General features: G+C 38.9%; 1 protein-coding gene across 2 annotated transcripts in view; it reads left to right on the top strand.

The window, feature by feature from the left end:
* SKIC3 (SKI3 subunit of superkiller complex) overlaps positions 1-17,027 on the top strand; it is a 214,149-nt gene that overhangs the window by 140,926 nt on the left and 56,196 nt on the right. For both annotated transcript variants that reach the window (XM_073624527.1, XM_073624528.1), the window contains exons 30-35: positions 1,362-1,485; positions 7,532-7,753; positions 9,285-9,357; positions 10,545-10,598; positions 10,698-10,809; positions 14,623-14,751. In XM_073624527.1, the coding sequence (XP_073480628.1) occupies positions 1,362-1,485; positions 7,532-7,753; positions 9,285-9,357; positions 10,545-10,598; positions 10,698-10,809; positions 14,623-14,751 (714 nt within the window). The remainder of the gene's footprint in view (positions 1-1,361; positions 1,486-7,531; positions 7,754-9,284; positions 9,358-10,544; positions 10,599-10,697; positions 10,810-14,622; positions 14,752-17,027) is intronic.

Genomic DNA, 17,027 nt, shown 5'->3' with positions numbered 1-17,027 from the left:
TCCCAGGTAGCCAATGCTCCTTAACCACTTGAGCTCCGGAAGATATTACCCCCTTGACCAGGGCATTTTTTGCTATTTGGTACTGCGCTACTTAAACTGGCAATTGCGTGGCTATGCAACGCTCTACTCATATTAAAATTGGATATATTTTTTTCACACATATAGAGCTTTCTTTTGGTGGTATTTGATCACCACTGGGTTTTTTATTTTTTATTGTATGAACAAAAAAAAGACTGAAAAACACAATATGTTCTACTTTCTGTTATAAAACATATCGGATCAAAAAAAAAAATCTAGTTTCTTCATAAATTTAGGCCAAATGTATTCTGCTACATGTCTTTGGTAAAAAAAATTTTTAAAAAAATCCCAAATGACTTTATATATACTGGATTTTTTTTTTTAATTAATGGCGGCGATCAGCAACTTATAGTGTGATTGTGACACTTTGACACTTTGTGGGAACTGGCTAACTGACACTGATATCACCAGTGACATTAATGTGGCAATAATACAGTGATCAGTGCTAATAATTATACACTGTCACTGTACTAATGCCACTGGCTGGGAATTATGGCTCGGGTGATCAAAGGATTAAATGTGTGCCTAACAATGTGTAATGTGTGCTGCTTTTTCCTACATATCTCCTGTTTCTTATCCCTGCTTTGCAGGGATAAGAAACAGATCATTCCCTCTGTACAGAGACTTGTGTTGTTTGTGCCTGTATGAGCTGCCCTGCCGCAGTGGCAAGTGGTTTGGTTATAGCTGGCACCTAACCCTTTGAGGTTTTCTCTAGTTGTTGTCAATTGAGCTGGCACCTAAAAAAAAAAAAAAAAAAAAAAAAAAATAGCGCTGACTCCTGGATTGGACACACTTGCTCCTGAAGTCAATTACCATGTGTCTACCCCTGCTAATGTTTATTCTCAGGCCAAAGAGTTCTTCTGATCGCTAACCTTGTGGGAATGCTACATAACTAAAAGCAGGGTTGTTGTACACAATGGCTTTGAAGAACGTAGTTTGTATTATTTATGTAGGCAAGAAAAAACAGTCCTAATTAATTTGTTTGAAGTAGCATCATGAAATGTATGTTGTGTCATCCCTATTCATTAAAGATTTATAATTGTCAGAGGAATAGAAAGACTATACTTGTTTCCTTCTTTGTTGAAAGTTTATGAAACCACTGCTTTCAAATGTTCCTTATCCATTCTTTGTAAATCTTTTGAAGCAATTTTCACATCAGCTGTTTTTTAATTAATTTTAGATTTCACTGTCTTCTATGGAAATTAGACTTGTAGAGCTCAACAAAAATATAAGAACTTGTAAAACCCATGTTGTTACATTTCTGTTTCTTGACTTGTGATTAGTGTACAAGACGGCTTTGTCTGTTGCAAAGTCTGAGCAAGAGAAAGCACACATCCTCACCGCCATGGCAATTATTGAGAACAACCAAGGCAACAGCGATTCTGCCAAAACCCTCCTATTTAAATGGTAGGTAATAAAATCTGCTGAAAAAAAGTTATATTCTTATAACTCAGTATAAATGTGCAAATTAAAAGCAGCTACATAGTGGTATAAACAACTGACAGTCATTGTAACACAAAACCTCCATGTAGAGTTTTGGTACAACTGTAACAACTGTCTTGCAGGAGAGAAAAAACCTCTCTTGCGCTGCTTGACTCACAGTACTAAACCCACAAGTGCTGCTGTTAGTACCCTAATGTGTTCCCACATCAACAAATAGAAAGATAAAAAATAGTGCTGCGCACAAAAAAAAAAAAAAAAAAAAGAAATATGGTAGTAAATAACATACAGCCCTCCTTACATATGTATCCAAGCGAAATAGTGCAAAAAAAAAAAAAACAACAATTAAGTGATGAGGTATATATACTCATGTCAGGTGTTTATACTGAAATATTAACAGTATTATATTTATGGAAATATGTAAAAATCTATGGTTAAGGAGATTTTTGCATCTTTCCACAAATCAGCCAAATAATTCAAATTCTTTTATGCATGCTAGTTTGAATACAAAATGAATACAGCGGTGTCCTAAAATATATATATATATTAACTAAAAATTCAGTGCAAAATAATATCAAATATAATTGGTGATATACAAAAAGATCTAAATCCTAAATATCAAATATATTGGATTGGTGATACAAATGATGAGAAAAATTTACCACATGCTCTTGTTACAAAATACCATTGTTCAACACTTCACGACGGCTTAGGCTTCCATGGCTTTACAGATTATGAAAACAACCAGGTGTTGATTTTAACACGTGATTTCTTCTCAAACAAATAGACCTTATGCTTTAAAAATGCACGGACAAAATGTTATACTGTGTACAAAGTTTGGTTATTTAACCAATACTTATTCACGGTGAAGATAATTCTATGATGAATATTATGTTTAAACATATATCATAACAAAACCATTGTTTTTATGGTTGAATATATTTTTTTTAACCTTTTTTTTTAGAAAAGTAGTTGGGGGTACAGAATAAAGAAAAACAGGTGGTATATAGATTGGTGGTTGAAAGCCGCCGCCACATTTACAGTACATAGAATCAATTTATAAAATGCAGGTATCATAATGTAGAGGTTGCAATCAATATCTCAGATGAGTAAAGTATCTAAGTAGTTGGGTATATAGAGTTACCATAAACCTGAGGTGTGGTGGGGGGGTAAAGTGGAAAATAGAAGAAAGGGAAGATGGGGTGGGGGATAGATATACATTCAGTGCGACTGTGGTAGTTTTCCACAACATGGATGAGCTCAGATTCTTAGAAGGCCGTTCACCAGTGTGAGGTCATCAAGACATCTGGACCGTCTACACCAGTGTTGTTCTGGTTGTCAATTCTAGGTTGTTGTTCAGCTCATCCTTTAGTAATTCTATTCAATAGTCTATCCGATGCAGAGTAGTGTACCCAGACATACCACAGTACCTTGTGTTTATCCCAGTTGCATGTCCTCCATTAACATAATCTCATTGAGAATGGTGATCCACCTATGGATGGGGGGGTTGCCTCAGATTTCCAGTATTTCGTAATCAATTGTCTGGCTGCTGATAGAAAAAAACCTGGTTTTCTGGGATTTAATTGATCCCGGTAGTATCGACAATAGGGCTATTTTAGGGCAGAGGGCTATGGAGATATCGTACATTTCATTATAAATTGCGAATATACCTTTCCAGAAGGGGTGAATCCGAGCACATTCCCACCAGATATGAAGGTATGTTCCTTGTCCTCCGTGACAGCGCCAGCAGACATCAGAAGCACTGGGAAACATCCTGTGAACCGAGACCGTGTCCCTATACCACCTGGAGAGTAGCTTATAATTTTTCTCCTGCGTAAAGCTGGAGATTGAGGTTTTGTGGGTGAATGTGAAAGAGGTCTGCCACTCTCCTGGAGAAATGTCCATGTCCAGGTCTCTGGACCATTTTTGTGTGAAGGTGGTGGGGACGTTATACGTGTGGGAGAGGATTTCTTATAAATTATGGAAAGGGTTTGTCTGGGAACCTGAGAGAGACCACACATCTCTTCAAAGGTTGTTAGGGTTCTGTGTATGTGACCTGATAAGTTTAGGTTCGAGCAGAACGTTTTGAGGGATATCGTGGATAGCCAGTTGGTTAAGGAGGATTGACTACTGTCCTGTGGTGTGAATCCGCCTGTGGACGTGTGGACAAATGAGTGTGCCGTTGGCCAGTCTGTTCTCTCGTAGCCTCCTATTCGGTCAGAGGTTTTGTAGTCTGGGAGTGCCAGGTTGTCGAAGAGCGACGTGAGAGGGCTGGGATCGGTGGACAGAGCGTAGGTGGAATGTCGGCGGTACCATAGTAACAACGCTGCTGTGGTCAGTGGGGAGAGCATGGGTATGGAGCGGTTTTTAAGGTGGTATCCCCAGAGCAGAGCTCGCAGGTGCACTTGTGCAATGTCTTGTTCTACTATTGTTGTCTGTTTGATAAAGGGGCGTGGGAACCATTCCAGGAGCCTGGAGATTATTGCAGAGTCGTGGTATATTTCAAAGTCAGGAAGGCCGAGACCGCCTGTGTATTTGTGGGAGCATAGGACCTTGTGTTTTAATCTGGGGGGGTGGTGGTGCCAAATGAATTTAATTGCAAGGGTTCGTAACATGTGGTAGGAGGAAGTTGGGAGTGTGATAGGGAGGGCCTGGAACAGGTACAATAGTTTGGGGAGGATATCCATCTTAAGTACATTTATACATCCAAGCCATGGTAATTTGAGGTGGTGCCACAAGTCTAGGGAGCGTCGTATTTTAGCCAGTATAGGGCTAAAGTTTAGAGGGCAGATGTGTTTGAAATTGCTAGGAAACCTCGTTCCCCAGATATTTGATTGATTTAGTTTGTCAATGGAAGGGGAAGTTTTGAATAAGTGAAAGGGTGTGGGTGGGTAGGGATATGTTTAGGGAACAAAACCATTGTTTTTGTTGAGATATACAACAATGTGTATTTCTCTATATTTGAAACAGAATTATTTCATACTGCAATTGGAAACAAAACAATTTCAACACTATGCTACAAAGTTTAAATGGTTTAGTAATGTATATGCTAATAAAATCCAATTATCAATAGATAGAATAGAAAATTAATACTTTACCGGTGGTCTAAGAAACTTTTGTTTTGAGAGATATCAGCTGTGGATCCCCAAAACGAGATTTCTACCATTCCTACATTTCTTCTTCCTCCTTCCTTTCAGCTCTCTGTTGTTCGATCTCCGTCTCGATCACCTCTCTCTCATGTGTAAACACTCTATATTGCCCCCCAGGAGTGGGTGTGGACATGCCTTTCACGTCATGAATCACGTTAAAACATATGTCATTTCCTGGAAAAATCTATAGGGAAATTGTAGTGTCCTTATACATTGTTTTCAGTAGGGGCAGTATAGTATTAAAAATTATATTGAGAGTTATTTTAACGTGTCAAAAATCAATCTCCATTTAACCTTTAACTTAGGCCTAACAGAAATCTATAAAATATCTAGAGCTGTCTTTTATGTGTCAACTTCGTTAGACTTTGTAGCTGGAACTAAAATATATAGCTTCTAAGTGAGTTTGGATAACATAAATAAATAATCGTCTTCTACATACCATGATAGCGAGATCATTTTGACTAAAAGCATAATGGCTTATTCTTAAACCTCTCCATTAATAGAACTTCTAGACACTCCATCCATTCATATACAGTATTTTAACTATGCACCCCTCATACGAATAATATGAAGACTAATATATATCAGTGAATACATCAAACTAAAATATAAATATATATATATATATATTTAAAAAAAAAACTAAAATAAGTGACATTTTTTAATTAATTATGCATATAATTACTCCAATATAATGTAATAGTACTATGAGAATTATCGATAATACGTTTACTTGTTATGAGTAATAAGGTTTGTTTATAGGGGAACTTTTTGAATAAGCCCTATTTTCGTTTCTCAATCCTGATTAGGAGAAAAAAAAGTCTGTAAACTCATGGTTCCCTGTTTATTTGACGAAGACCTCTCAAGATTTAGAACTTGGGAGAATGTGCACTGGGTCCTTTAAGAGGGGGAAAAAAAACTCTAGTAACAATGTCTATTCATCAGCCATGAATTTAGTTTAACCTTAAGAGGAGAGAAGAAAAATGACAAAATGGCTCCTCTCCTATCCACAAAAACATATTGAAAATAATATGATTTTGGCCTACTAAAATAATCCTTTTAATCTCAATAGTCCTGCCACTCATAATTAGGGATGCCGAACACTGAATTAGGGATGAGCTAGAATTTCCCGTGAACGCCCCATAATGTTCTAAATTCGGCGAATGGGCGGACACCCGATGTTCGAGTCGAACTTACGTTCAACTTGAACATCGGGCTCATCCCTACTCATAATACTGCATATACAGATAAAACGTGATAGAGTAGGATATCAATAAACACCATACAGATGTACTAACACCTGTATAACAATAGACTAGTAATGGTGATGTAAATAATCATCCAAATGATTAATACAGTGGGATCATACTAACCACATATAAAAAAGTAAATGCAAAAAAAAAAAACCTTCAATAAATGCCCCGCTAGTACATACATAGATCTAATGAGTGAAAATAAGGGAAAATAAAGACCTAAATTAGAAAGGGCCACAAGTGCAAAGATGTTGGTAAAGCTCCATCCCTATTAACATCTAATAAACAGAAAAAGGTTTTGCCCATGGGACTTTTTGTGAGCTGTGCCCAGTTTTCATGAAATATACACTATTTTATTCCACATTAAAGTTAAAAATTAGACATAGTAAACAATACAAAAAAGAAAAAAAATCCACAGTTCATCAGAATTCTTCTTGAAGCAAGTCCAAACATGAATAAAGTCCCTATTCCGCACAGAATAAGGCTTCACATTCACACCTGTAATGCTTCAATTTGGATGTATCACTGGGCTCCACCAACCAGCATGCACGCTCACCCTGAATGTCTGAACCATACAGGTCAGATAGTACTCCAGTCAAGCAGCATCCAAGGTGGTCTTGGTTCCAGCTGTCCCAGGTTCCAGATGTGTGTTCCTTTTATAAATATCACTTCAACTGATAAAGTGGCTAAAAAAACACGGTGGGAGTGTACAATAGAGGCTTTGTTTGTAGGGTCAAATGTACATTGCATAATTTCTGCCAATAAAGAAATTGATCAAAAAAACAAAATGTGTTAATGTTAAAACTTTATCAGAAAAATGTTGATATTCTCTAAATAAATCCTAAAAACATAGATGGGACATTCAAAATGGTATAGTGAACAAAGGTTTTGATTTTCGTTTGAATGTTCATTTGTTTTTCTACCCATCTACAGCTTTAGAGCTTTAGCTACTGTCAGCAGGATGGGGTGAATGTTTGATTTGGTATATCTAGATATCCATTGCATTAAAGATTCTAAAACGTGTTGTGTGTAGCAAGCAGTTAGGACTGGTCCAGTGATGAGGATTTCCATAGATCATTTGTGTTTTCTAAACCCCGCTTTAATCCTTGCTTCCTGGTCTCTATGCAGAGGGTTAGCAGGGCTTATAAACAGTGACCAAGTGACCAGAGTAAGTAATACGCAACGATGTTGCTCTTGGCGCAGTATTCATCCAGAATCAAACTGAAACTAATTACACTTGGAACTAGAGAAGTGGCTTGGAAAAGCTGCAAAACATCTTCAACATTATATAACAAATCCAGTTGAATGTGGCCAACTACTACTAGTCAGCATAGTAGTACTGCACTGGCTAGTAGTAACTAGCTAACTAGTTTAAAGAGGTTCCAGGGCTGTTCCATATCTAGTTCTGTACATCTAGCAGACTTTTGTACTTAAATAAGAGAAATATATGTAAAACATATTGTGTGATAATCCAAATATATTCTGCTCACAGTAAATACAAAATACATAAATACATATTTTGTATATAGCCAGATATATTGGTAAAGTTGTGAATTTGGCATTGACCATAAAATATATCCGTGATGTTTTGTCTTTGCTCTTTGTTCGCAGCTCAATGTTGAAGGAACCCAGCAGCGAAAGTCTTCAAGCTCTCTGTGCTCTAGGGTTGGCAAAGCGGGATGTTACCTTGGCAACAGCTGCACTTAATGAGTTACTCAAGCATGTTAAAATTAATGATAGCGTGTATGAGAGGTGCCTTATTACATCTGCCATATATGCTCTGCAAGGGAGGATGCCTGCCGTGCAGAGACAGGCCTGCAAAGCCATCCACAGGTATATACTGTTTACCATCATGTCGGGGCTTGGCATTGCAATGGCTACCTGCCTAGAAATATTTCAGGTAGGGATCTTGGGATATTCCTAGGCAGTCTGGTAAATTGTACAGTTCACAGTTCATGCGCCAAATGTTATGCAAGGTATTTGTTATCACTTCTAATTTTCATTGATGGGTCAGTCCACCCAAAACTCCTGGAGTAGTAAACTACCTTAACAGTTTGGTATATCTCTCAGGGAACCTGGTTGCAAAATTTCTGCAAGGTATTTATCCCTTCTAATTTTCATTGTTGGGTCAGTTCTAACTTGTTTATGAATATACCTTTCTGTGGCTATTATTTGTATACTTGATTGAATACATGCTATGTCACCGTCCTGGAGAAAGTGTGTGTATTGCAAGAGTTAGGACATCAAGTGTACACATGCTTGTTCCAGGACTTTGACTCACTGAGTACTGAACCAAAGATAAGGATGACCCCTCAGGAACATGCAGCACTGGTAGCGCCCAAATTATCCTAGAGGTGAATCTGAAAAAAAGATTAGAGATCACCATAATTTTCTGAAATTCCTGTAGGTTTTCAGAAAAATGTGATTCATGGCCTTTTCCAGCTCCAATTAACTTCTAAAGGAGCAGGGGAAAGTCTGGATCCCTTCTACAGTACATATCCTGCAGCTCCCGCAGATCATCCAGCAGCAGACTGTTTGGCTGATTGTCCAGCCCAATGCTGTCCCAGGCATGATAAATTAGAAACCAAGTGGTACAGTATGTGTATGTACCATTTATCAATTAATATACTGTATACTATTTGTGTGGGTATATTGTGTGTATGAGTGTGACATTGGGATGTATTGTGACAGTGGCATGAGATGACTGTTACTATACATGGGTGCAATGACTGCAAAGAGGCACATTGGCACAGCCAGAAAAATAATTATAAAATCCACTGTTATGAATCTGCTCATGTCTAATGAGAAAAATGCATATGATCAAAACGATTCCTCCCACGTTGCAAAAAGGATGCAATGGAAATATAAAAAAAGAAAAATGGGGAGGGGGGGAACCACACCAGCCCCAAGATAGCCAACAAAGGGGAGAAGCTGCCACGTTATATGATCAATGGAAAAAACTTTATTGAGAAAATTGTTTTGACATGAGTTAAAAAAGTAAGAGGGGAACCCACATGTGTGGAAGGTGGCCATACAGGTGGGATCCGTTCCTCCGCGATATCTATAAGTTGTGCAAAGCAAATAACAATAAATAAACTGTGTGCATAAAACAACGTTGTATGATAAAAACAGAACATTGGCACAGCCAAACTGCATGGGAACAGATGACCCGAGGATGTGAGCTGATATTGAGTGGGCAGAATACCCGTTAATAATATATGAAACAGCCATTGTAAAAAAGAAAAAAAATATTTATTGTAAACCTGATAACTGTTTTGTTGAGCTACTGCTGTTATAACTAATAACTGTCCTTATCATCCATGTCCGTCACAAATATTTGGTATTTTCCTGTTTATCTGTTCAGCCATCCAGGCAATCCTGAGCTGTGGAATCTTCTGTCAAGGCTGGTTCCCCAATACACTCCGAATAATGGCAAGGTAAAGACAGTTGACCTGCAGATCTGACCAGTACTGTGTGGACAGCACTCATGATTTACAACAGTTTCATTTGTTCTAGTCCATCTTGTTTGAATAGAACAGTGGATTTTTATAAGGCATTCAGTGGTGTGTTTAAAAATGGCTTTCCAGCATAAATTAAAAATTGACAGTGGTTTCTGATTTCCTTAATTAATGTCCAACAAAAGTATAATTACATCCACTGAGGCCAGGACCTGGCCTGATACTAAGATGTACCTGTAATGATACAAGTGAAAACACATTGCTGTTCTGGGTTCCTGTAAAATGATAATGGGTCCTTATCAATTAGTTTCAAATAAGAACTGTCTGCATTTCCATTGACCGACAATCATTTCCAGTTGATGCTATAAAATGTCATTTGAAGAAAGAAAGTCTGATGGTGATGGGCTCCTATGCTAAAATACAATTTGCTTTGATTGGAGCTACAGTAATAATCCAGACCTAATGTGAATTGTGGGGATAATTTATCCTCTGTATTCTTTAATTTTCTGTTGTGATTTAGACTTATTACCATCTTCCTCTGCTTTCATATTACAGCTTTGCAGTGCAAGTCATTTGTTAAGATCAGGAAAATGTGCCTACGAACTCATAAATTACATCTAAATATACTTTCTATAGTAGTCTGTTTATAGCAGTTATAAAAAAAAAAATATCAGCATGCTCCCTTTACTTTATGGTAGCTGTTATTACAGGTAGTGTATTCTCAATATTATCTGTTGTGTTTGTGGCTAAGCAGAAGATGAAATATTGAGTTGTGCTTACTTGTGATCTTCATCTGGTCCCAGAGACCAGATAAATAGTGGATCACACTTGGGAGTGCAACATCTGGTGCAGTTCTGCATAGAAACCAATCCGCTTCCATTTTTTTTTTTTTTTTTTTTGTCAAAGCATAATTGAATAAGCTGAAGTTAGATGATGATTGGTTAACATGCACAGCTGCAGCAAATTTTGCACTTTCCAATCAACCCCACTGTGTTGTATAGCACTTGGTCAAAAATGCAGGTTTTCATAATTCACATAGCTTATTGTGATTACTGTGTTAACCTACATTTCTTTATTCTGTCATCTTTTTATGCATACTGAAAATATATTTGTTATGTGTTAATGCATGACTTTAGAATACTAACGCCTACGTTTCTTGTTTTTAGGGTGGTGCAGTCGCAGGCATTGTGGCTCAGACCTTAAGCCAAAGTCAAGCAAAGGTTTGCTTCTTTATCATCTTCTTTTTTTTTTTTTTTTTTTTTCAGAGAAAACTTTACAATTAAGTGAAAATAAAACTGATACATTCCTCTATTCCCCAGAAATCTCTGCTGTACACTGCAGTGAATGAATTAGCAGCCGGGACTCTGGCATGTGACAATGAGAAGCAAAATCCTTTGAAGTCCTTGCAAAGAGCCGCACATTTCTTTCCAGGTACTTCTATTATGCTGTATTCAAGTCTGATATCATTGTATTTGTTTAAAGTGTTAAAGTGGAACTCCAGGTGACACACCTCTGTCAGTTTGCTACTTCCTGTTTTATGCTGCACACTGGTAAACGGGAGGTGTCCAAATTATGTGTATATATATATATATATATATATATATATATATATATATATATAGAGAGAGATATATATAGATATATACAGTGAGGACGAAAAGTATTCAGACCCCCTTACATTTTTCACTTTGTTATATTACAGCCATTTGCTAAAATCATTTAAGTTCATTTTCTTTCCCTCATTAATGTACACACAGCACCCCATATTGACAGAAAAACACAGAATTGTTGACATTTTTGCAGATTTATTAAAAAAAGGAAAACTGAAATATCACATGGTCCTAAGTATTCAGACCCTTTGCTCATTATTTAGTAGAAGCACCCTTTTGATCTAATACAGCCATGAGTCTTTTTGGGAAAGATGCAACAAGTTTTTCACACCTGGATTTGGGGATCCTCTGCCATTCCGCCTTGCAGATCCTCTCCAGTTCTGTCAGGTTGGATGGAAATGTTGGTGTACAGCCATTTGTAGGTCTCTCCAGAGATGCTCAATTGGGTTTAAGTCAGGGCTCTGGCTGGGCCATTCAAGAACAGTCACGGAGTTGTTGTGAAGCCACTCCTTCGTTATTTTAGCTGTGTGCATAGGGTCATTGTCTTGTTGGAAGGTAAACCTTCGGCCCAGTCTGAGGTCCTGAGCACTCTGGAGAAGGTTTTCGTCCAGGATATCCCTGTACTTGGCCGCATTCTCCTTTCCCTCAATTGCAACCAGTCGTCCTGTCCCTGCAGCTGAAAAACACCCCCACAGCATGATGCTGCCACCACCATGCTTCACTGTTGGGATTGTATTGGACAGCTGATGAGCAGTGCCTAGTTTTCTCCACACATACCGCTTATAATTAAGGCCAAAAAGTTCTATCTTGGTCACATCAGACCAGAGAATCTTATTTCTCACCATCTTGGAGTCCTTCAGGTGTTTTTAGCAAACTCCATGCAGGCTTCCATGTGTTTTGCACTGAGAAGAGGCTTCTGTCGGCCATTCTGCCATAAAGCCCCGGCTGGTGGAGGGCTGCAGTGATGGTTGACTTTCTACAACTTTCTCCCATCTCCCAACTGCATCTCTGGAGTTTAGCCACAGTGATCTTTGGGTTCTTCTTTACCTCTCTCACCAAGGCTCTTCTACCCCGATAGCTCAGTTTGGCTGGACGGCCAGCTCTAGGAAGGGTTCTGGTCGTCCCAAACAACTTCCATTTAAGGATTATGGAGGCCACTGTGTTCTTAGGAACCTTAAGTGCAGCAGAATTTTTTGTAACCTTGGCCAGATCTGTGCCTTGCCACAATTGAGCTCTTCAGGCAGTTCCTTTGACCTCATGATTCTCATTTGCTCTGACATGCACTGTGAGCTGTAAGGTCTTATATAGACAGGTGTGTGGCTTTCCTAATCAATTCCAATCGGTATAATCAAACACAGCTGGACTCAAATGAAGGTGTAGAACCATCTCAAGGATGATCAGAAGAAAAAGACAGCACCTGAGTTAAATATATGAGTGTCACAGCAAAAGGTCTGAATACTTAGGACCATGTGATATTTCAGTTTTTCTTTTTGAATAAATCTGCAAAAATGTCAACAATTCTGTGTTTTTCTGTCAATATGGGGTGCTGTGTGTACATTAATGAGGAAAAAATGAACTTAAATGATTTTAGCAAATAGCTACAATATAACAGAGTGAAAAATTTAAGGGGGTCTGAATACTTTCTGTCCCCACTGTGTGTGTGTGTATATATGTGTGTATATATATAGCAATAGTGAATGAATAGATGGCTGATAAATAGGACTTTTCATTATCAAACATTTATTGTATAGTCATGAAGATAAAATCACAGTAGAAATGAGGTCGTGGATGGGAGGGGATAACGCTGCCAAGCTTGACACCTGTGTCAGAGGGGGAGTTAACCCTGGAGCACTCTCTCACCAATGGGATGGGAAAGGAGTTAGACATCCCATGTGACCATCAGTAGCCGCCACCCGGCGTGAACTCTCTGGATTTTCCAGCTGGTATGTGTTCACTGACTTTCATCCTTACCATCTATGCTGCGATACTTTTAAGTGTACAGAGTTTGGTTGTGACCCGATTTCTACTGTAATTTTATCTTCATGACTATACAATAAATGTTTGATTCTGATCTTTTTGGAAGCGAGTCCTATTTATCAACCATCTATTCATTCACCATTTCTATATCTATCTATGGACTCCCCCTGTTTGCCAATGTGTAGCATAGAGGCTTTGCATTTTTGACTATGTCCATCTCTCCAGTGGATCAGCACGGTACTGTGGGTTCAAGGATATTTAATACATACATGTCCCAGCCCAAGTGATCCAACGCCTTTTGGTCCTGTGTTGTTTTTTTTTCTACTTACTGTTTTACTATTGTTTTCTGGGTAAACCGTACTACTTCTGGGGTTAGTGCACTGGACAGAGCTGATGATGCCAGTTCACTCTCCAGTAAAGCCTAGTACACACGGGCCGAATGTCTGGTGCTCTCTGTACTCTTCTGCTCCAGCATTCTCAGTGAACTACAAAACACTCCCCATGCGATGGGGAAGGGGATCTGTAGCCCCTAAATACACCTGTTCCAAGGTGACAATACTGCTCCATAGATACAGTACAGCATATGAGTGTTGTCACTCTAGGCAGGAAATGTATTACTGGCAGGATCACAAGGCGAGTGTGTGTGTGTAATACTATTTTACCTTACAACAAAAAACACATCACAATGTAGGAATTACTCTGTATGTGAAACTGAAAGAATAAACTTAAATAAATAAAAATATGGCCGCGTTTGGATTATGTTGGTCATTGCAGTGCATGTAAACACTAACAATGAACTTATCTCCTGTGCTCCATTCTGGTCTGTTAAATACATCATTGTAATTGTTGGTTCTGTGAGTGCAAAAAGTTTATTGATCCTGTGAGATAACTTCCTTTGTTCCCAGCCTCTGCTCCAGTTCTCTCTGTGAACTACAGCACACCTCTCCTTATGTTATGGTGAAAAAGTGAATTGTTTTGTAGTCCTAAAACAGTTACTGCCCAAGGCTGGCAAAGCTGCTACTCCATTAGTGGCAGGATCGCCATGTGAAAACAAAGGGTAAAAAAACCCAGAGAAAGAAAACAAATGCAGCCACCACATATAAGGGCTGGTAAGCTGCAATATACTAGATTTGTATTGCTTGGGATTTAATACACTTACACATAATACATGTACAAATCCTACATTTTAAATGGATGTTCTGGTTTTGCAGTGTCTGCATTATGCTTAGTGAAGATAATTTTGCTGCTGAAACAACTGGTATCTGTGGATTGGTTTCTGTTATGTGTTGCTCTACTGCCCTCTAGTGTATACTACAGATTTATGGTTTCTTTTTGTAGCTAACCCATAAGGTGGGCTCCCAGAAGACAGCCTGAAGCAACTCCACAAATCTTTAACAGCTCACACAGTCTTGAACTGCCAGCTTATGTCCTATGCTATTTTAAGTATCATTTTACAGGCGTGTGGCTTTTATCATCTTTATATATAAACCTTAAAACCAGTCAGTTGTGATCCAGTTACGTATATGTGACTTTGCTCACTATGGCATGCTTTTTACACTCTAAAGGAGCTTATGCTTTTAGTACAGTTTAATCTTTTTTGTAATGTGTACCTATCCAACATTTTGGGAAAATATTTATTCATATTTTTATTTTGCAGATAATCCAGCAGTTTGGGCCGGATTAATGGCTGCCTGTCAAGCAGAGTATACGGCTTCTTACCTCAATAAAGCACAAGCCAAAGGCCCAGAACTTAATGTGACATTTTTAGCATCTGTGAAATCCAAGAGTAAGTACCCACCGTGACAGATGCATCCTTCAACAGAAATTATTCTGGCAACTATACATCTATCTTAGCTTTGAATAATAGGAATGTCCTTCAAAGAAACAATGACTGTACAGAAGAAATATTTTTTATGCCTTTGTTGAAATATCAACAAATTACATTTTATAAACAATGGTAAAGTACCCATACCTGTACAGAAGCTAAAATATCCTATATTGGTGTAACATTGCTGTGCAGTCTGTAGTTTACGTATTTATTCATACATTTCTCCAATACATGCATATTCTGCATGTTTATTTCTTAATCTTACATCATGGGACACAGAGCCTTAAGTAATTACTTAATGGGTTATAGGCCACCTTCAGGTGTTGACACTGGTAAACCCAATCAAAGGAAGTTTACTCCCTATAGAACCCCTCCTCCTCCTTCCAGGAGCACATTAGTTTTTTCGCCAGTGTCTAAGGTGTTGGTCACGAGTGAAGAAGTGCTCTGAGGTGCTCCAGGAGGGATCCATGCTGGATTTAAATAGCCTCCATAGAAAGAAACCAGATCCATTCAAAGTGCCACTGAGGCCTAAAATAGATGGTACCTGGGACCTCGTATCCAAAGCACGAAGTTTTGCCTGTAACGCCTTTCTTTGTAGGGCTGAACCCCAGGAACCCAGGGCTTAGGTCTTGTTACATTACCTAAAGCTTCCTGATGGGGTCCTTTGTACAGGGCCCAGTCCTTGAAGGTCCTTGAAACGCAGCCCGCCGAGATGGGTGAAGGTTGAATTTTCTGTTAATTCAGCAAAATCCTGCGGCGAGGATAAGGTAAGGGAAGAAACTTGGGTATTAAAAACATCTCTGTATTTCTTCCATTTAAGGAAAAAAAGTTGGCATGCCTTAAAATCTCCTCTAGATAGAGTCTATGCACATACCTTACTCTGTTGTCTTCACTGAAAGCTCAGTCCATGTCTGGTTGCACAGCGTGTGGAAGGAGACTTGTAAGGTAAAAAGAAATCTGCAAAAAATGTCTTTTTCTCCCCCTGATGGGACCAGAGGGTTACCCCCTCATTACTTTACCCCCCCCCCCGCCCGGCGTGGGGGATGCGAAGGTCCCACTAAATACCACTAAGACTTGTTTTACTGTGGCTGTGTTTTTCTTGCATATCTGTGCCTCTACTGCTGGATCCACGAGGATGCACGTCAGGCTACAAAACAGATAAAATACTACAGCTGTGACAATCTCTCTGCTGATGAAGAGGAAACAAGCAGCCTGCAATACAGGGACACACGAACTGTGGGACACGTATGGGTTGCAAAGCTGGCATTCCTGATTCAGGAAGGACACTTTTTCCAGCACTAGGCTGAAATTTATAGTGGCTTTAAAAGTCATGACTATCTTCAGCGATTTAGTGCAATTTGTATAGCACCTCTGTTTTTGTACTTGGGACTATACCTGCCAAAAAAGACACTACAAAAAACAAAAAAGGTTTCACCCCCAGGCATTAGGATCTAGAACCACATTTCCACACTGTCATCCTTGCCTGAATCACCAGTTATGGCAAGCCAGGGTGAGCCATTGGAACAAATTGATGATGCAGCTGCCTCTCACATCTCAGCACCTGTATACGTGACTGAAGATGCCCTTTCCTTCTCCCTCCAGGGTCTGGAAGAAAGATTAGCGGCTTTAATCGCATCCTCCATTCAAATGGATAGGAAGTGTACTAGGTCCCCTTCCCCCACTTCAGAAACCTTACAAGAGGAACAGTGGGCACAGGATGAGGTGTTACCCTCAGTCGATCAGGAGGAAAAGCAAACCGATGATTGCTCTGCGGAGATAACAGCGGTAGATGAACCTTTTTCAGCCTCAAAATCTCTTTCAGAAATGGTTCGTTCCACTTTCATGCTAACCTCAACGGAGTCTCATAGTTACATAGTAGGTGAGGTTGAAAAAAGACACAAGTCCATCAAGTCCAACTTATGTGTGTGATTATGTGTCAGTATTACATTATATATCCCTGTATGTTGCGGTCATTCAGGTGCTTATCTAATAGTTTCTTGAAGCTATCAATGCTCCCCGCTGAGACCACCGCCTGTGGAAGGGAATTCCACATCCTTGCCGCTCTTACAGTAAAGAACCCTCTACGTAGTTTAAGGTTAAACCTCTTTTCTCCTGAAAACTCTGCTTCTTCTTTGGGTTCTTTAAAACCTTCTCATCCTTTGCATGCGTTTCCTGCACATGCATTACTAGAACAGCTTATTTTTGCTAAATGGGATCACCCGGATAAGCATTTT

Source organism: Aquarana catesbeiana, linkage group LG01 (assembly GCF_042186555.1).
Source record: "Aquarana catesbeiana isolate 2022-GZ linkage group LG01, ASM4218655v1, whole genome shotgun sequence".
Taxonomy (NCBI): domain Eukaryota; kingdom Metazoa; phylum Chordata; class Amphibia; order Anura; family Ranidae; genus Aquarana; species Aquarana catesbeiana.
The sequence above is the reverse complement of the archived record's forward strand: the minus strand, read 5'-3'. Positions and strand labels throughout refer to the sequence as shown.